General features: G+C 30.8%; 1 protein-coding gene across 3 annotated transcripts; it reads left to right on the top strand.

Annotated features, from left to right (window-relative positions):
- Positions 1 to 6,379: 6,379 nt before the first annotated feature.
- LOC134700453 (recQ-mediated genome instability protein 2-like) lies at positions 6,380 to 18,567 on the top strand. Of its 3 annotated transcripts, none has more exons than XM_063561845.1 (4): positions 6,380 to 6,516; positions 11,660 to 11,850; positions 13,389 to 13,491; positions 18,347 to 18,567. In XM_063561845.1, the coding sequence occupies exons 2-4, from the start codon at positions 11,683 to 11,685 to the stop codon at positions 18,496 to 18,498; spliced, it is 423 nt and encodes a 140-aa protein (XP_063417915.1). In that variant the 5' UTR covers positions 6,380 to 6,516; positions 11,660 to 11,682; the 3' UTR covers positions 18,499 to 18,567. The 3 variants fall into 3 exon arrangements, with proteins under 3 accessions (XP_063417915.1, XP_063417916.1, XP_063417917.1); XM_063561846.1 differs by having other exon boundaries at positions 6,409 to 6,474; XM_063561847.1 differs by having other exon boundaries at positions 6,422 to 6,444.
- The last annotated feature ends 2,960 nt before the right edge of the window (positions 18,568 to 21,527 follow it).

Raw genomic sequence — 21,527 nt, 5'->3', positions numbered from 1 at the left:
GTAACCTATATCTCTCACGAAAGTGCAGTCCTTACAAGTGAAAATTTAACTTAAATATTTTCATCAATACATAATGTTGAGTATTTCTGAGATAACTGCCCCAAGTAATTGTTACAATAATAATTATAAATTCTTTTTTTAGAGATGGTAATTTGATAGTTTCAACAACTTATCTTCCCTGAGGCCCTTCTGTGTGATAAACATGTACTCATTGTCAAATTAACGATCAAAAGTAAAGATCAAACATTGAAATAATAACCTTTTATAAAAATATAGTTTTTTGTTTAAGTATACCTGAAAAAATAATATACTCTTAAAACACATATCTATGAAAAAAGTAAAATAATAAAACAACTGAACTCAAAGGAATATTCAAATTGGAGAGCGCCTTACTAAATGGCAAAATTAACCTTTTGTAAAAAAATATTTTAAAGTATACATGTACATATATATCAAAATTGTATACTCCAATACAGTTATCAGCATATATGTATATGCAAAAAAGTAATACAACCAAAGTAACTAACTCCAGGGAAAATTTAAAATGGAGAATGCCTTCAAAAATGGCAAAATCAAAAGCTCAAACACATAAAACGAATAGATACCAACTGTCATATTTCATGAATTAGAACAGGCCTTTCCTCTTATGATGCAAATGTTGGATTAAAGCGGGTTTTATAGCCTGCTTGACTTTTCACTTATCATGCTTGTTACTAACCATCACATACCATTCCATTGTATTGAAAATAATATGTGAGCAAAATAAACACATAAACTGTAAAAAATGTCAAAAATAGAGTCTACATGTAGGAGTTACCATTGTGTTATAATCTTCATTACTATAAAACAAACATCTACATGTATGTCAACTTATCAGGAATTACCAGGAATTGGGTTGGGTATATATACTTTTTGTAAACTAGCAAGTTAAAAACTGCTAAAGTTGATATAAAATAGGACTATTATACTAATATATTATGTCCCAGGTACAAAGCAGTGCTAAAAGCATATGTACAATATTTTTAAAGCAATAACAAAAGCTAAAATTAGTTCAAGAAAAAAATAGAACTGCATTTGTGATAGAATGGTTAAAACATAAAATTTATTTGAAGCATGTGATGAAAGCTGTTTCACACCATACATAAATGTGCATCTACATATTTTATATATATTACAAGCGGTTATTAGGTGATCTAGTACCTAAAACTGTAGCATGCCTTTCTTCAGTCATTATGACTTTTTCTCCCTTCATTTTGAGCTGCTGTAATAAAAAAAGCTATGTATTTTTATCCTCTGTTTTTTGTACTTAAATTCAGATTAAGTCTGTATATTTATCATTTTGAATATCACAGGCAGATACAACAAAAATTGTTAAAAGCATGTATGGATAAATTCCAAATGATTTGTTATTTTGGGGAATAGGATCAAAGGAGGGTTTGGAGACACGAAAAACAACAGGTTAAAGAAAATCTACTCTGACATGCATATCTAAAACAACTGATTCTAAGATACGTTAGACAATAAAATTATGTCTGTGTTTTTGATTTTTTTTAGCATCCATCTGATGAGTTAAGCCTTTTCAAATAATATTTATAGTTCATTCTTATGTTGTGCTGTGACATCATTGTCCCAGGTTAGAAGAGGGTTTAACCTGCCACATTCTCTATGTGGCTGTCCCAATTCATAATCCTGTAGTTGCACAGTAGTTCAGTGGATTGAAGATGGTTCATGTTTATCATATTTGGTTTTTTTTCGTAAATTGTTTTGTTATAAATTAGACGGTTAGATTACACAATTGAATATTTAACAATTGTTGCGTATTTTTCATGTCAGGTCCTTTTAAAGCTGACTATACAATATGGGTTTTACTCATTGTTGAAGGCTGAACTGTTGCCTTTAATTGCTTACATCCACTACGTTTGAACTTAGTGTATAGTTGTCTCAATCGTTCCACATATCTTTATCTCTATTCATTTATCAAGTATACAATGATCAATATTCACATTCTAAATACCATCCTAGCTTAAATATGATGAAATTTTGGGGTCAATATAGATGACTTTTAGTTTTTGGGTAGCTGTCTCATAAATGCACACCCAATTTTTTCTTTTATTCATTCACAATACCTTATTATTATTGTAGACTGACCTATTTACTCACACAATTAATTGAACAACTGACACCACAGCAAGACCAGAAACTTGCTATTGCTAAATTATGGGCTTGGACATGCATATCGAAAGTATTTTACATCCTAATCATGCAAAATATTTTTTACATTAACATGCTCTCGAAAAAGGGGCAATAAATTAAATAACACAATTTGAAAAACATCAAACTTAATATAACCATTAGTCAACAATAAACAAGAGGCTCTCAAGAGCCTGAATCGCTCACCTGAATTTTTTTGGTTTAATCTCTCATCAATGATTATTTTGGCTTTTCAATTTATTTAAATGTTCTTTGAATCGTCCTATTTTCTTCCAAGCAAAATAAATCATTTTCTCCTATGTTCTATTTTAGCCATAGGAGCTATGTTTCTTGACATCCGAGGAAATGAAATATAAAATTTATACTATATACTCTGAAACTCTACAACTCATTTAGCCTAAGTTTGGCTGAAATTGATACAGCAGTTTCAAAGGAGAAGATTTTTTAAAGTAAGTCAACATGATGAACAAATTGTGAAAAAAGTCTTTAAAGGGCAATAACTCCTTAAGAGGTCAATTGACAATTTTGGTCAAATTGACTTATTTGTAGATCTTACTTTGCTTAACATTTTTGCTATTAACAGTTTATCTGTATCTATAATTATCTGTATCTATAATAATATTCAAGATAATGACCAAAAACTGCAAAATTTCCTTAAAATTACCAATTAAGTGGCAGCAACCAAACAATGGGTTGTTTGATTCATCTGAAAATTTCAGGGCTGATAGATATTGACCCAATGAACATTTTTACCCATCTCAGATTTGCTCTAAATGCTTTCATTTTTGAGATATAAGCCAAAAACTGCATTTGACCCCTACATGTATGTTCTATTTTAAGTAACGGTGGCCATGTTTTTTTACGGATCAAAAATCGAAGCACACACTTTGTGCAGGATAATCAATCTAAGGAACAATCATGCTAAGTTTCATCCAAATCCATTCAGTAGTTTCAGAAGAGAAGATTTTTTAAAGTTAGCAAATATGATGAACAAATTGTGAAAAATTGTCATTTAAGGACAATAACCCCTTAAGGGGTCAGTTGACAATTTTGGTCATATTAACTTATTTGTAGATCTTACTGTGCTGATAATTTTTGCTGTTTACAGTTTATCTTTATCTATAATAATATTCAAGATAATGACCAAAAACTGCAAAATTTCCTTAAAATTACCAATTAAGTGGCAGCAACCCAACAATGGTTTGTTATTCATCTGAAAATTTCAGGGCTGATAGATCTTGAGCTAATGAAATTTTTACCCCATGTCAGATTTGCTCTAAATGCTTTCGTTTTTGAGATATAAGTCAAAAACTGCATTTGACCCCTATGTCATGTATGTTCTATTTTAAGTAACAGCGGCCATGTTTTTTTACGGATCAAAAATCGAAGCACACACTTTGTGCAGGATACTCTAAGGAACAATCATGCTAAGTTTCATCCAAATCCATTCAGTAGTTTCAGAGGAGAAGATGTTTGAAAAATTGTTAACGACGACATACGACGACGACATCCACGATGACGACGACGCCAAGTGATGAGAAAAGCTCACAAAAGGCAACAAAAAATAAACAGTTCACCACAGAAAACTTAATAATAATAACACATAGATTAGGGAGGGTAGCCTTTAAACTAATTTACAATGTAACCCCACCACATTCTGTATGCATATGTATGCATATGCCTGTCCTAAGTCAGGAGCCTGTAATTCAGTGGTTGTCATTTGTTGCTGTATATCATATCTGTTTTTGTTCATGATTTTGTACATAATTCATTAGTTTTCTTGTTTGAATTATTTAACATTTGTCATTTCTGGGCCTTTTATCATCATGTGGTATGTGTTTTACTCATTGTTGATGGCCTTATGATGACCTATACATTGTACATTTAGTTGTGAACTTCTATGTTATTTGGTTTCTGGTTGACAGTTGTCAAAAGCAATTATATTACAGCTTCTAATTTTTATCTATACAGGTAATGTAGATGTAACTTAAAAAACGTGGATGTTCTTAAAAAACTTTTCTCTTGAACCTAAAATTGAAAAGCTTATAAAGTTAATGACTGTTAAATGATGGCAACTATATCTACCTATATAGATCAATATTTACCTAATGCGGGGAAATATCTGCATGCATTATTATGTACTCATAATTCTATGAAATCGTCTCTACCATGCATTCATTACCCGCTAAACTTATTCCCATGCATTGCCTGGCAAACATTTTGCCATGAACTATCTGGTAAATACATTGTATTGGCATGCATGCACCACTTGGAATACACATATTGCCATGCACTACATCTATTTACAGCTCAGTTCTAAAATCAATCCCACATATAAATAAACATTTCCATAAAACATTTATTACTTTCAAAACTTTAGCGTGTTATTTTAAAAAAAAAAAAAAGGGTTGTCCTACATACTCTTCAATGGTAGATTTTTTCATGATGCACAGTTACAAACATAGTTTAATTTTATGATTTTTTTTCTGTTGAAAATCATGGAAAAATAATTCTATAGATACATGTATAGGAAGATGTGGTGTGAGTGCCAATGAGACAACTCTCCATCCAAATAACAATTTAAAAAGTAAACCATTATAGGTTAAAGTACGGCCTTCAACACGGAGCCTTGGCTCACACCGAACAACAAGCTATAAAGGGCCCCAAAATTACTAGTGTAAAACCATTCAAACGGGAAAACCAACGGTCTAATCTATATTAACAAAACGAGAAACACGTATATATTACATAAACAAACGACAACTACTGTACATCAGATTCCTGACTTAGGACCGGTGCAAACATTTGCAGCGGGTTTAAACGTTTTAATGGATCCAAACCTTCTCCCTTTTTCTGAAACAATAGCATAACATCACAACATAGAAAAACATACGATAAAATATCAATTGGCAGGCTTAACTCAATCAAAAAACGTATGATTACACAATGAACGAATAAATTTGACATTTTGTATGAAAACAGGCCAAACATAATTTGCATAAACATAAAACATAAAAGGGCTCTTGGGGACATTTAGACAACTTCCTGCTTGGGTCAAGTGTTGTAAAACAAACGTCATCGTAAGGCTGAGGGAGGAAAACGTGTAAAAAATACACATTTAGAAAAAAATATATGTAATTTATGACAGATCCAATTTTTTAAACACAAATTAAAGTAAGAAAAATTCTTTGTTCATGATTTATTGAAGCCTTATATGTCACAATGGTTTCTAATGGGATTGATTTCCTTTTAGTAGTAAATGTGGTAGATACTTAGTTAGCTGTACGCATAAGTACTTCTGTATAGCTCAGTCGGTATACATGCTGCCTTGTACAATTTTGTTAAACAGAAGTCATGGGTTAGAGTCCCGAAGGAGACAACTAAATTTGTAATGAAATACATGCTCTCCAGTTACAGGGTATTAATAAAAACTCTTTGAAAAGTACAAAGTTTAAACAGAGCCCTGAATAGCTTCAAATTGTTTGGAGAGTTGTGTGATTACTATCATCCAACAGCTGTTTTGTCAGACAAGCTGCAAATTCTGAGTAATCTCAGACTACCTACATTGTATTACAGTGGAGCTTCTCTCAAAGAGAGAACACAGGAGTTTGAAATCCTAGCAATAAATTAAAGCTAATTGAGAGAATCTAGATAGTCGTGCTTAGTATATTTATACACCTTTATCACTGGGAATTCAAAATCCTGTGGCTTTAGTGTAAACAGGATTTGTATAAAACTATAACTATACAAATCCTTGGTTTTACCGTTTAAAATACACACTGATCATGAACTTGTTCAGATTTACAAATCATTTTTGTTTTCAGGTTTACAAATCATTTAAACAGTGTTAATGTTGTTACAAAGGGATTTAGCGTGAAGTCAAATCAAACACACATCTTTGATCTCAATATCTCAACAGGATAAACACATTCCCCATTTCCATTCTCAATTTTACTACATAATAAGTACATACATTGTAAGCTTATAATTCGTCAGCGGTCTTCACTGTGAGATTCAATCGGGACATCATTTGTTGCCGCTGCAGGATGTGTCCAAATCTTCAGGCATCAGATTATGTAAACATTGGTGGGGGGCTCATGATGTCATGATCAGAAAACCACCCAGCCTCTGACATCCATCTTTAAACCGGAAGTACAATAATATTGATTTCATTCCCCTTCACCTATATTACCTTTATAATTTCTTTTTTATATTTGTGTTTCTCTGCAGATGGTATATCGGAGTTCGTACATAGAATTTCATGTAAATCAGATCAACACAGAATATGTGGTTATGATACTAAATGTAATTTTTCATAGTCCGTCCAAGGATTTGTATAGTTAGTTGTTTAACTATACAAATCCTTGGTCCGTCTATAAAATATCAACATAATTCATCTTTACAAGCCCCCTTTACAAATGCCCTGAAATTATGGACAAAAAATAATAATGAAAATTGCATTTGTCTGTATTTACTCCTCAAAACGACTCTTAGCACATATACTAACCTGTCCAGTTTGAAAAGAATAAAGGCAAAGCATCCACTTGATATATAAAAAAAATTCGTTCCTGCAGAAGGTGTGAAAATAAACTAAATGAGGATACATCTTTGATATGCTCCCTCTCAGGTAACATTCATTGAATGGATATTTACACAACAACAGGTGATTTAAAGGATGCAGGTGTCACTGAGAAATGAAGGACAAAAAGTCACATACTTAGGACAAAAAGTCACAGTTGACATTATTTTAATAAAATATTATTCTTCGTCTTATACATATTTTTACAATAGTTTTTATAACATCCTTTGAAATTTAAAAAAAACAACATTTTTTTTCATTATAGAATTTGGTAATATATTTATTTATATCTATTAGTTTCTCAAGAAACAGATGAATTTCAAACATGATATAATTAATGAATATATAATTTGTTAAATGATTTAAGAATGTAGCATATTTTTGTAAAATAATGGTGGGATATGAATTAGTATTCTTTTTTAAATATTCTTCTTTATAACTAATAACTTAATTTGACAGTATCTATTGTCATGATAGTGTTAAAACGAATGTAGGAAAAAAAGTCACCAAAAAAAAGTCACTGGAAAAAAGGTCACAGGAAAAAAGGTCATGTAGGAAAAAAGTCAAAGGGAAAATTAGTCACAATATATATTTTGTATGTGCATGGATTGGTACACCATACAGACTTTTTACAATGAGCAACCGATATCATACTGTATAGCAAGCCATAAAAACACCAGAGACAAAAAAAATGAAAGACAATGAAAGACAATTTAGTGCATTGATTTGTACACCATACGTACAGACTTTTTACAATGAGCAACCAATACTGTATAGTAAGCCGTCAAAGCACAAAACAAAAAAATGTAAGACAATTTAGTACAAAATTTATACAGACTTTTATCAATAAACAAAGATCTAGAGCAAAACTCATATCGTATATAGCAAGTGATACAAGACTAGATGAAAACAAAACAAACGCTCTCAAGAGCCTGAATCGCTCACCTTAATTCTTTTGGTTAAATCTCTCAGCAATGATTATTTTGGCTTTTCAATTTATTTAAATGTTCTTTGGATCCTCCTATTTTCTTCAAAAGCAAAAAAAAATCATTATCTCCTATGTTCTATTTTAGCAATAGGAGCTATGTTTCATTACATACAAGGAAATAAAATGTATACTAGATACTCTGAAACTCATTTAGCCTAAGTTTAGCTGCAGTTTCAAAGGAGAAGATTTTTTAAAGTAAGTCAACATGATGAACAAATTGTGAAAAAAAGTCTTTAAAGGGCAATAACTCCTTAAGGGGTCAATTGAAAATTTTGGTCAAATTGACTTATTTGTAGATCTTACTTTACTGAACATTATTGCTGTTTACAGTTTATCTCTATCTATAATAATAATCAAGATAATAATTAAAAACAGCAAAATTTCCTTAAAATTATCAATTCAGGGGCAGCAACCCAACAGAATGTCTGATTCATCTGAAAATTTCAGGGCAGATAGATCTTGACCTGATAAACAATATTACCCCCTGTCAGATTTGCTCTAAATGCTATGGTTTTTGAGTTATAAGCCAAAAACTGCATTTGACCCTTATGTTCTATTTTTAGCAATGGCGGCCATGTTTATAGATAGATCAAAATTTCGGATACAATTTATAAACTAGATACCCTAAGAAACATTCAGTTAAAGTTTGGAAGTATTTGGCCCAGTAGTTTCAGAGGAGAAGATTCTTGAAATAGTTTACGACGACGGACGACGACGGTCGCCAAGTGATGGCATAAGCTCACTTGGCCCTTCGGGCCAGGTGAGCTAAAAAGACATCTTTGTACATGGATCTGTTGTTTAGACTTCAATTTGCATTATAAAATGTTTCTGCCACAAAATCATATTTTAAAAGGAAATTATTTTGTGACATTTTGTCCTTTAATACTTATCTTTGAAATTTCCATTTGTGATTTTTTTTTGTCTGGTGACTTTTTGTACTACATGTACTTAGCTCAAATTGTCAGTTGTGACTTTCTGTCTGTTTACCTAACTGCTTGGACAGAAGTAACAATATCAAATGCTATTAACGTGTTTGTATATTTTTACGTATATACCAACAGCATTTATTATCTTTCTGAAATACAAAATTCATTCAACTATTTATTATATATCAAGTGGCTGCCAGGCCAAAACATTTTTCCAACTGGACAGGTTAGTCTGAACTTAGTGTAGTATTTTAGGTGTAAATACAGCCATTTTTGACCATTTGTTTTGATGAACCTTAAAAACAAATGAGATGTAAAAAGGCTTCTTGTAGTGAAAATTTCTTCAAAAATCCTTGGATGCAATAAACCACTGCCATAAAAAAATAATTATACAACATTTGAAACAAACCAAAAACCTTTTGTTATGCTAATTATGGAGTGGACAAGATGGCGGTGTCTGCTGTTTTCAATACACATACACAAACATTTTATAATATATTATAGATTGTTTAATACTTATAAACTTTTATAGCTTTTTATTCACCATTAATACATATAAATGTTAGATTACACATTTCTTTATTAAAGTCAAAATATGTGCAACTTCATAGCAGTAAGGCAGAATAAAAATTTACATAAATATGGGTTTATAAGTGAATGGATTAATTCAAATTATTGTAATTAACTTACATTAAGAAAGATTTGCAGATATATATATTGCTGAACTGGACATGAATGTCACTAAAAGTGCTAATTAAACCAGCAAGTTATCAGGTCCAAAATTCCAGCTGAAAATTGTAAAATCTCTAGTTGTGGCTTAAAGCATGGAAATAATATTACTTCCATGCTTAAAGCAGATACACATATGTCTCTGCTTAAAGTAAGAACTGTGTATGGTCTGATATTTTTTATGGCAATACCCCAATTCCAAAAAGTGACACCCCAATTTCCGTTTGACATCTTAATTTTCCATAAATTTCAGTTAATACAAAATATATTTCTAATATAGATTAAATATATGTCAAATAAATATATTTTTTCTACTTTGTTGAACATTTTGGGTGGGGTGCCATAAAGAACTCTTACTTTAATAATACATGTATACTGCAGTCATTTTTTGTAAAGTTCAAATTCAAATTCAATATACAAATTTACCTTTCTAATAAAGAATTTGACATCTGAAGTAAATATCCTGTCAACTCTCAGTGTATACATTTTGGCCATTGATAAATCAATTCATTTTATTTGAAAGTCAACCAGACATTTTTCTACTCTGTTGAAGTTGCTATGGTAATTATAGATCAAAGATTTGAAAAAGAAAATATTCATTATATGAATTAAATTTAGTTTCTATTGTATGCCTTTAAGTTTATTTCTCAATTTTTTTATTAAGTATACACAGATTTCTCATTAAGTTAATATATTGCTGTCTATAAGGTAGTTTATTTAAACCTTTATCAATAAAATCAATTTAAATGATGATCTAACAGTAAGCAAACAAGAATTTAGGTGCATTCATTTTATTATTTATCTAAATTTTTGAACTTTAATTTTTTTTTGTAGATATGATTCAAGACCTAAGTTATATGCCTTAATGCATTTGGGGGCACACAACTATTTTCTAATATTAGTAAGGCATAGCTATATATTTCTGTTTTCATAGGTAACATAAAACTATATTTCCTACAATATATCTCTGCCTACACCAAACAAGCAAGCTGTACCTTTGTCATACAACTATTTTAAAATATGTATTGCAGGAAAATTGAATGTGATTTTATCTTGCTTTATTTAAACACTTGTTCTAAAATTATCCCATCTCATCTATGATGAGGTTTATATGTTTGATAATGATATTAACCCACAGAAAGTGAAAAGCCAGTGTATATATATATATATAATGGGAAATAACTCTAAATAATTTTCAAATTTTTATTTTTAAATTGTCTCCCCTAGAACGAAAAACATCTTTCAAACATTATATAGATATAGGAAGATGTGGTGTGAGTGCCAATGAGACAACTCTCCATCCAAATAACAATTTAAAAAGTAAACCATTATAGGTTAAAGTACGGCCTTCAATTATGTTTATTATAAAAAATTTTATCTCATATGTATATTTGTTTTTTAGGAGCCTGCACTCAATAATTCCTTGGCCTGAAATATGGTTAAAAATCCAAACTATTTTGTCATTTTCACCTTCACCAAATTTGGTATTTTTGGGTCTGTTATGGTTGAAAATTCAGATGTAAATGATTCAAAGAAATTTAAGAAAAGCTCTACAATAGTTGTTTAATTTCACTTTCTTACAAATCTTTTTTGAATCGGAACATCTCTTTTTTTGTTACTATTAATTTTTTAAGTAGTTGGGTACAAATATGGCCATACTGCACGCTTATTAAGTCTACCATGAAACAGTTTTACAAGACTTCTGAGAAACTTATATTATTTTCCTAAGTTCATTAGTTGCCTTATGTCGGAACTTTTTACTTTGTAAATTGAAAGATATTGGGTAATTGTTACTTTGTTTATATTAGGATTCTCTGGACTCTATTCCAGTATAAAAAAACTTCAATATCTAACATGGAACCATCTTTTGTGTTAAAAATCTGTCACAATGTTATGCAAAGTGAATTTAACCTTTCATGAAAATTAATTGATGTAGGTCTATGTACATTGTATTGAAATTCTTGGCCAATTGAATAAATACAAAATCTATAGTTCTCTGTGGAGTTCATTTAAAGGAAACTTTTAATTTCTCCTTGAAAAAAATTCATTATGATTAATTTTGCAATACAAAAAAACAATCTTCTAGTAATTGAAATACATGTACCAATACTGAATAATAACACTGTGGAATCATTACATTAAAAGGGATACCAATTTCATAGGTTTATTTTAGACTTTCAAATATTATTTGAATGTACATTAAGATATCTTTTTAAATCTCTTTAGACGTGTAGCTACAGAACCATAGAATGTCAAAATTATTGGATTTGCCATCAAAAAAGATTTTTATAAGAGACTTACAGCAAGCAGTAAAATGTGTAACAAATAGCACAGAGAATCAACAGAAAAGTATAAAGGAATGGCAATCCAAGGGAAGAACATTTAGTGTTGTTTGGATTCAGGGGACAGTACTTCAGGTAAGTTTGAAAACCCGTTTTTTGTGTGTATTTTACTGATCAATACTGAAAAAGTAAACAATTAAAGGATCTAAACTTCAAGGGAAATTCAAAACTTAAAGAAAGTCCTTAAAAATGGCAAAATCAAAAGCTCAAATACATCAAAAGAATTGAAAACAACTGTCCTTTTCCTGACTTGGTACAGGAAATTCCTTATGTAGAAAATAGTGGATAAAACCTGGTTTTGTAACTAGCTAAACCTCTCACTTGTATGACAGTCCCATAGAATTCTGATAGATGAACAAAGGTTTTACAATTAACATTTATCAAACATAGTTCAGGTGAAAAATTCAGACATAGTTGTTTTCTTTTTCGAAGGCTGTACGGCACCCTACTGTTGTTTCATATATTCAGATAATCTGAACTTTGTTGAATAGTTGACCAATTGCCAATCATACCACATCCAATTTTTTTACGAAAGCGAAGGGAACCTCTGTAAAGTTAAAAATTTTAATACATATACATTTTTTTTTCTTTCTCAATTTTTTTTGTATTTAAAAATTATATTACCTCTCCAATATTTTTGATGAATCCTTGGGAGCGAACCTGCATAATCTAGTCAATATATTTATATTGCACGAGGAAGTGAGTACATGTATGTTCTCTAAGTTAGGGTTTTTAACTACATGTTGAAACCTTGCAAAATACTTGTTGATCAAATTTATTAACTTTGTGGTATGGCTTGGTCGAGTAAACATAAAAACAACAATTTCTTTGAAGCCAGTTATATAACCCGGATGAAGAATTAATGTACCTGGTATGGCTTTTTGACTTAATTCCTCAAAATTCTAATTTTCTCTAAACAACAGTGCGACATATATCCTATTATTCACTTAACCATTTATTCAAGAACACAAATATGACATTGTTTGAAAAAACTAAATTTCTCCCGACTATTATATTTAAAAAAAAATAATCTTTAATTAAAAATTAGGCATTTCTCAAATTGAAAATTTTATATTCATCTCCTCTCATTGTAAAATTTCTAGTAAACAGAAGTTAACAATACAGTGTTTGAATGACATTTGATTTCTGGAAAAAAAACCATTTCACATGTATACAAATGGAATTTTGTTAACTTTTTGAGAATTCATCATAAAAAAGCATTGGATAAAAATGTTTGTCAGAGGCGGATTTAGGGGGGGGCCGGGGGGCCCGGGCCCCCCCCTTTTTGGGAAAAAATTTGGTTGCTTATATAGGGAATCACTGAAGCGTGACTGAAGTGGGCCCCCTCTTAGGTCAGTCAGTGGGCCCCCACTTATGAAAATTCCTGGATCCGCCACTGTTTGTGAACTGTTTTCCAAATGTCTTCAGTCCACATTACAATTTTACACTGAAAGCAGCTTCACAGATGAGTTACAGACTCCATAGAACCCTTTTAAAAAATTTAACAATTGAATTTAAACTATGAATATGGAATTTATTGAAAAAGTTTCCCCTTTTATACTAAAAATATATATCCATGATTGCATATAACATTTTCATTTTGTTTTATAAAGGTATCACATGACTCTGACATGATGTTGATAGATGATGGAACAGGGGTAGTAAAAGTAATTGGATGCTGTAAAATACCTCATATGCCTGAAAAGTTGAAACACGGTAATTCATCTTTTTAATTTGTACAGCCATCTATACTATTAAACGAGAAGAGCTCATTTTTGGTGTCGCTTCTCTTCTTTCCACAATACATTAATCAACACGCCTATGTATCCTATAGGTACAGTGCATAGTCGCATTTGTCATCCATTCATATGATTATTCAGATTGAGTCATTTTGGGAGAAAAACGAGAAAAAGGCATCCGGATATTGTCCCGTCATTGGACGAAATTTTAAGTCTGATTAGACTTCCGGTTTGCATTTTTCTGTATACTGTATTTTAAGAATTCTATCTGCTATCATTTTCAAGTTTACTATCCACGGCGGTCACATAGTTTATTAAATAGAGAGGGTCTGTATACTATATCTATGACCACCATGGATCGATTAGTAAACTTAAAATTGAAAGTAAATACACTATATTTATATTGTAATGAATGTTCATAATATCAGTACAGATAAGCGCTAAAATTATTCATGTGAACTTTGATACCTTTTCTGAAATTCTCCAGTTATTAAATCTTTTACAAAATTCGTTGATTACAAAAAAAGAAGATGTGGTATGATAGCCATGATGAGACAACTCTCCACAAGACTGAGACCAAAATGACACAGAAATTAACATTTATAGTTCACCGTACGACCTTCAACAACGAGCAAAGCCCATACCGCATATTCAGCTTTAAAAGGCCCTGAACTGACAAGGTAACACAATACAAACCATAAAACTAGCGGCCTTATTGATGTACAAAAAATGAACGAAAAACAAATATCATATGTAACACATAAACAAACGACAACCACTGAATTACAGGCTCCTTACTTAAAAATGTTCATAACATACTCAATGTATTATGTTCATATTGAAATTGATAGAAAACCAAAAATTGGGAATTTTGGAAATAAAGGAGGAGGGATATAAAAAAACATTTCCCTGTCCCCAATAACCTATGACTTATGATACTTTTGCTGAAATTCCCCACTAAATGTAGTATGTTCATATTGAATTTGATAGAAAACCAAAATTGGGAATTTTGGAAATATAGGAGGAGGGATAAAAAAAAAACACCACATTTTCCTGTCCCCAATGACCTTTGACTTAAGATACTTTTGTTGAAATTCTCCAGTCATTCAATATTTTACATAATTCTTCCAACAACACTTTACATACTTTCAACAGTACTACGCTCTGAATGCCCGCGATTTCGCGGGTGTGTTCTAGTTTATATAAAAGGACAAGGGATGATAGAAGCCATTTTATAAAAGCTTTCTAACTGATGAATATTTTACCAGTGTTTTATTATTTATCATATGTCAGTTTTAAGAAATTGCATTACATTGATAATCACAATTTTGCAGTTCTGATGTCATACTGATGGTATAAAATTAATGTATTTGTTTACAAATTGTAAAAAAAATGGTCTGAAAGTGCTTGTTTTCAGGATTTCAGCAACATGTTATTTCAAAATTAAATTAAGCATTGTTGTAGGACTAGCATAGAATGACATTCAGAACACTATAACATTTCTGTTTCCCTAGATTTTCTCCAACTTTTACATATTGTTAATTGTGTCCATTTAATTCATAAATTATTAGACACCATTCTCAGGGAACTCCATGACCTGTTTTATGACACATTGGATCACATATTTGTTGTCTATGACACATGGGGTCAATTCTCTGTTGTCTGTGAAATATTGGGAACACTTTGATGTTGTTTGTGAAATATTGGGACCACTTCGATGTTGTCTGTGAAATATTGGGAACACTTCTATGTTGTCTGTGAAATATTGGGAACACTTCGATGTTGTCTGTGAAATATTGGGAACACTTTGATGTTGTTTGTGAAATATTGGGACCACTTCGATGTTGTCTGTGAAATATTGGGACCACTTCGATGTTGTCTGTGAAATATTGGGACCACTTCTATGTTGTTTGTGAAATATTGGGAACACTTTGATGTTGTTTGTGAAATATTGGGACCACTTCGATGTTGTCTGTGAAATATTGGGAACACTTTGATGTTGTTTGTGAAATATTGGGACCACTTCGATGTTGTCTGTGAAATATTGGGACCACTTCTATGTTGTTTGTGAAATATTGGGACCACTTCTATGTTGTCTGTGAAATATTGGGACCACTTCTATGTTGTCTGTAAAATATTGGGACCACTTCTTTGTTGTCTGTGAAATATTGGGAACACTTTGATGTTGTTTGTGAAATATTGGGACCACTTCGATGTTGTCTGTGAAATATTGGGACCACTTCTATGTTGTTTGTGAAATATTGGGACCACTTCTATGTTGTCTGTGAATATTGGGACCACTTCTATGTTGTCTGTAAAATATTGGGACCACTTCTATGTTGTCTGTGAAATATTTTGAAATATTGGGACCATTTCTATTTTGTCTGTGAAATATTGGGACCACTTCTATGTTGTCTGTGAAATATTGGGACCACTTTTCTGTTGTCTGTGAAATATTTGGACCACTTCTATGTTGTCTGTGAAATATTTGGACCACTTCTATGTTGTCTGTGACATACTCAAGTAATGCACAACTCCTTGAAAATAGCTTAGCAGAATTACCACACTATGAGATAATTCAATCACAACATCTAAATGGTTAATTGTTTGATATAGCTAAAACTAGAAGTTGAAAGTTGTGGGCTTAAAAAAAGTCCAGATAAATAAAATCACATGGAAATACTTTTCAGCTGATGAGCTTTAAGATAGTTTCTTTAGTTTTGTTTTAGATATCTGGTTCCCATAGTCTTGTATATTGATTTTTTTAAGAATGATTAATGATCTGTTAACCTGTAATGTACTTTTCCAACCTTTGATCTGACACTTGAAAAATTGAGTTATTGTTCCTAGAAAATATGTTGTCATAACTGATGATAATTAAAGTGCAGCTTAACAATTACACAAATTGATGGTGAAAAAAGAAAAAAAAATGAATAATTTTCCTTGCATGATAAACTTGTAAGAGTTATCATTGATTGAATAGATTTCTTTCATTGATAATTAACAACAATATCAATCAGGAAATAGGAATTGTGAAAAGATGTTGAGAGGATAAACAAATTGTGATTGATGGCATAAAAAAATTACATGTCACAACATATATTATTCATAGAACTATTTACTTTTATAAAAAGTCATCACAGATATCAGGCTTGCAAGTAAGTATGCAAACACAGGTCTTATCTTCACAAGACTCATTGGTGCTAAAATCTAACCAATAGAAAGCCATTATATTTTATTTTTAAACATCATTAAATACTTTTTGGTTCTGGTACATAGGACAATGTAGGTTTTCAACTTTATTTTCTAAAAATAAATATTATCATGAACATATAAAAACAAATTCTTGCACCAACTATCAATTTCGGCAGAGAATTGTGTCTTGATTATTGACATTTGTAATTTTACTAAACAGAATCCAATAGCTATTTTAAAGTTCATAGTACTGGGTACTGTGCTACAGACAACTGATGGTCACTCGACAAGACAGTGTGCAATCACCAATAAATAGTCATAATCATTTGATGTTTATATAACAAGACAATATATTAGTTATCAGACATTTCATGTTTAAATTACTAGTATACCTGGTTATTGTATAATAGATTATTATATAAAGTAAGCTATGATTGATATAATAGGATATTGAATATTTTGCACTTTATATTACTATATCATATACATGTATGGTGATTGGACTGTTGTTGATCATAAACCAGAACAGTACACTTCATATTTTCCCAGTTGACAAATATATTATTACTGCAATATTCATTGGTTATTGAACATGTGATGTTTATATCATGCTATTAGTGTTAGTAGTTTATAAATAAAGTACTAGTATATTGTTCTGGTGTCAACAGTTTATATGAAAGTATATTATGATATAGGTGTTAACAGTCTAAATTACTGTATAGTATTCTACAGTTGTTAACAGTCGAAATTCCTGTATAGTATTCTACAGGTGTTAAAAGTCTAAATGACTGTATAGTATTCTATAGGTGTTAACAGTTTAAATGACTGTAAAGTATTCTATAGGTGTTAACAGTCTAAAAGACTGTATAGTATTCTATAGATGTTAACAGTCTAAATGACAGCATTGTATGCTTTAGGTGTTAACAGTTTATATCAAAGGATATTATCCTGGTCTAAAAAGTTTATATTGAAGTGGTGTTGACTGTTTATATTAAATATAATTTTCATAACAGTTCATATCAAAAATATTAATTATATGTTATTTAATTAGTATTTACAGTTTATATATATGTATAATATCCTGGTATTAACAGTTCATACTAAAAGTATAATATGATGTTTGTGTAAACAGATATAAGAAGATATGGTATTAGTGCCAATGAGACAAAAAAGTCACAAATTATAAAAGTAAACAATTATAGGTTAAGGTACAGTCTTTAACACAGAGTCTTTGTTCATACAGAAGATCTAGCTATAAAGGGCCCCAAAAAAATTACCAGTATAAAACCATTCAAACGGGAAAACCAAACGGTTTAATCTATATAAAAAAACAAGAAACAAAAAACACTAATGAAGCACATCAACAATTGACAACTATTGAACATCAGATTCCTGACTTAGAACAGGTGCAAACTATTGCAGCAAGATTAAACGTTTTAATAGTACCAAACCTTCTCCCCTATCTGAAACAATAGTGTAACATCACAACATAGAAAGACACACTATAAGATATCAATTGGAATGGCTTAACTCAATCAAAACAGTTCATATTAAAAGTATATGCTATTTGTGTTAACCGTCTGTATTCAAGTATAATATGCTCTATTGTTATTTACCAGTTGATGTTTGTATTACAGGACAATATGCTATGGTTATTGGGCAGTTGATGGCAGTAGGAAATATCCCAGTACTGAGGGCTCTCAAATTTCAGAACTTAACAAACCACTTAGTAGACCTAGAAACATGTTGGATACTGGAAGTTCTGGAACACATACAGAATGGAGAATAAAAACAATGACTATTACACACATTTTAAAATGTATATTTTCTTATAAATAAATATATTTTTCAAAGCATACATGTAATTTCTCCTTATTTTGATGTTATTTTATATTATTTATTTATATTGTTTTCCAAATTTACTTTTGGGTACAAATACATATATTTCAAAGCAAGGACATGCTTATTTGATAAACGAGCAACAAGCCCTAATAATAATGCAACTATTAACCAAAGCTCCTTCATAATTATATAGGTTCACCTGCTTGAAAGGAAATATTTACAGTTATATGAATGCTGAGTTGTTAAAATTTATACATAATTATATCAGCAGATATAAGGCAATTTGGTAGGACTGCCAATAAATGTCAATGAACTGAAAACATATTTTGATTTGAATTTTTGATTAATTTTTCTATTAACACAAGAAATGGAAAATTAAAACGTATAAGTCCAATAGAGACGGATACAATCATGGCACTATAAGAAAGGAAAAATAATAGTTAACAAAATATTTCCGTCAAAACTAAAGAGAGAACAACTGAACTGAGGTTGATCCTAGGTGCTCAAGAAGGGTTTGCAGAATCTGTCCTTCATATGACTCCTGTCATGTTGCTCATGATAAGTCCAAATTCACTGATACCTCATTTGTGATATAACAATTGAAAATAGGAAGACTTGAGAATTGCTACAATTGGAACATATCCAAAGGTGTCTGTAACGCAGATTTTCTTTAATGGCCAACCAACACATGATGACACCTGTCAAACTTTTATGGAATGACTTCCAAATTAACAACTAGAAACCCTTAATTCAGTCGCATGCTTGTAACGAACAAACCTTCATCAAGGACACAATGATAGGAAACACAAGCTATAGAACACTTTATATTCATGTGCTGCTTGAATTTTGTTGCATTGAAATTGAAACGTCACAATTTGTAACCTGTCATCATCTCTTTTGTCCTGAAAATTTTGATGCGCTTAACCTTAATTATTCATTTCTAATTACAAGTTATGTTACTGAATCTAGTATCCTTCATTTCACTGGGTTCGATATAAGAATTAAACATAGTCACCAAATTTTGAATTATTTAGTGAGAGGAAATCATCTATATAGCAGAAGATAAAGTTTAAGAGATAATGTTAGCCTTCTTTTAATCGTCATAATAAACTTCAGTGTGAATTCTGCCTCATATGAACAAAGAAGCAATACGACATAAGAGGAACAGAGCTGATTCCCATATGAATGATGCATGCACATTTATGTTGATAAACACGCCCTCAAAAAGATTTTTACATCTTGTGATTTAACCGTTCCTAAAACAAGATATTTGTAACTAGAAATTGATTATCTTTCAATTCGGTTCTATTGCCATATATGCGGGAGGTTTGGTTACCAATAAAACTAGGTTCAACCCATGTCCTCTACCAAGTCAGGGATATGCCAGTGGATCTCTACAGTCCGTTTATATGTATGTTTGAGTTTCTTTTGTTGTAGTTCAGTAATTCTGTTGTTCAGTTGTTTTCCTCTTAGTTAATGTGTTTCCCTTTGTTTGAGGTTGTTTAACGGATTTTGTTATGATTACTCGAATTGTGACTATTGAACTGCGATTTGCAACTGTTGCTTTTTATTATGAAACCATTCTGGACTATTTTTCTGCCGACTTACTTGAGCCTCTAACAATATAGTTTTATATATAAAATTTCTTTTTTGGACTATTCTAACTAATTTTGATCTCTCAGCATCACTGGGTATACTAAATATGATACACCAATATAGGAAATTTAGAAAATCACCAATCTGTCCTTCTCTGTTTTGGAGAAAAATTTTATCAAAGGAGGAAGAATATCTCCCGACTTAATTATGGACACAGAAGCTTTACAAAAATCCTTATAAAAAAGGTATGTCACGTAGGTTATTCATCTAAACATCTTTATAAAATTCTTAACACTATCCATTCTACGGTCAAGTATGGTCATCAGAAATATAAGATCATATAATGAGAAGATTTAATCCACCAGCAGTGTCAATATGATGTGGATTCTTATCTTAAAAACTCTACAATATATCCAAACACAACATATATAAAATTTCAATTATTTACGGTCAAAATTTTGATTTCCTTACACTTCATACTTGTTTTGATTACATCATCTCATTAAGATAAATGGATTCAAATTAATTTCTTTGTTTAAGGGCAAGCAATTAAACATCTCACTTTTTAAAGAACCAAGCTAATTCCAACAATAACTACACCAAACAGGATATCATCAAAATATTTAAAATTTTATCGACAACATATTGGCTGACTGATTGATTAATTTTGCAACTCACATTTGATAATGAGTACTAATGTGACTTGTTATGTACTCGTATGATTGCGGGAATTTTTCGTTACATTGAAGACCTGTTTGTGACCTTCTGCTGTTGTTTTTTCTATGTCGGGTTGTTGTCTCTTTGATACATTCCCCATTTCCATTCTCAATTTTATTCAGTATGTATACTAAAGAAATTTATCCTGTTGAACTTATTTAAATAAAGCTAGTACTAACAATGACAACTGCCCTTTCCTCGATCTTGATATCTATATCACTAACGGAAAGCTTAATACTAAAAATATGATAAAAGAGATGATTTTTCATTTCCTATCGTTAATTATCCATTTTTAGACGGTGACGTTCCCTTGTCACCATCTAATGGTGTCTATATATCTCAACTTGTACGATTCGCTCGTGTATGAAACAATGTTTTAGATTATAACATGAGAAATTTATGTTTTACTGAAAAATTATTACACCAGAGTTTTCGGTATCACAAACTAGTCAAAACATTTACTAAATTTTATCATCGGTATAAGGGCATCATTCGTAAATATAGCTCAACATGCAGACTTCTTATACGTTCAGGTATTTCACATCCAATTTTTTTTATGAAAATAATCTTTATAAAGCACAAAAATGTCAGTATTCACCGTAAAAACTCATAAAACCTTTAAATAGACTTATTAAGAAGGGATATAGTTACGATATTGTTGTC

The sequence above is a fragment of the Mytilus trossulus genome, unplaced genomic scaffold, assembly GCF_036588685.1.
Source record: "Mytilus trossulus isolate FHL-02 unplaced genomic scaffold, PNRI_Mtr1.1.1.hap1 h1tg000138l__unscaffolded, whole genome shotgun sequence".
NCBI lineage: Eukaryota > Metazoa > Mollusca > Bivalvia > Mytilida > Mytilidae > Mytilus > Mytilus trossulus.
This window is presented reverse-complemented; position numbering and strand designations above follow the sequence as displayed.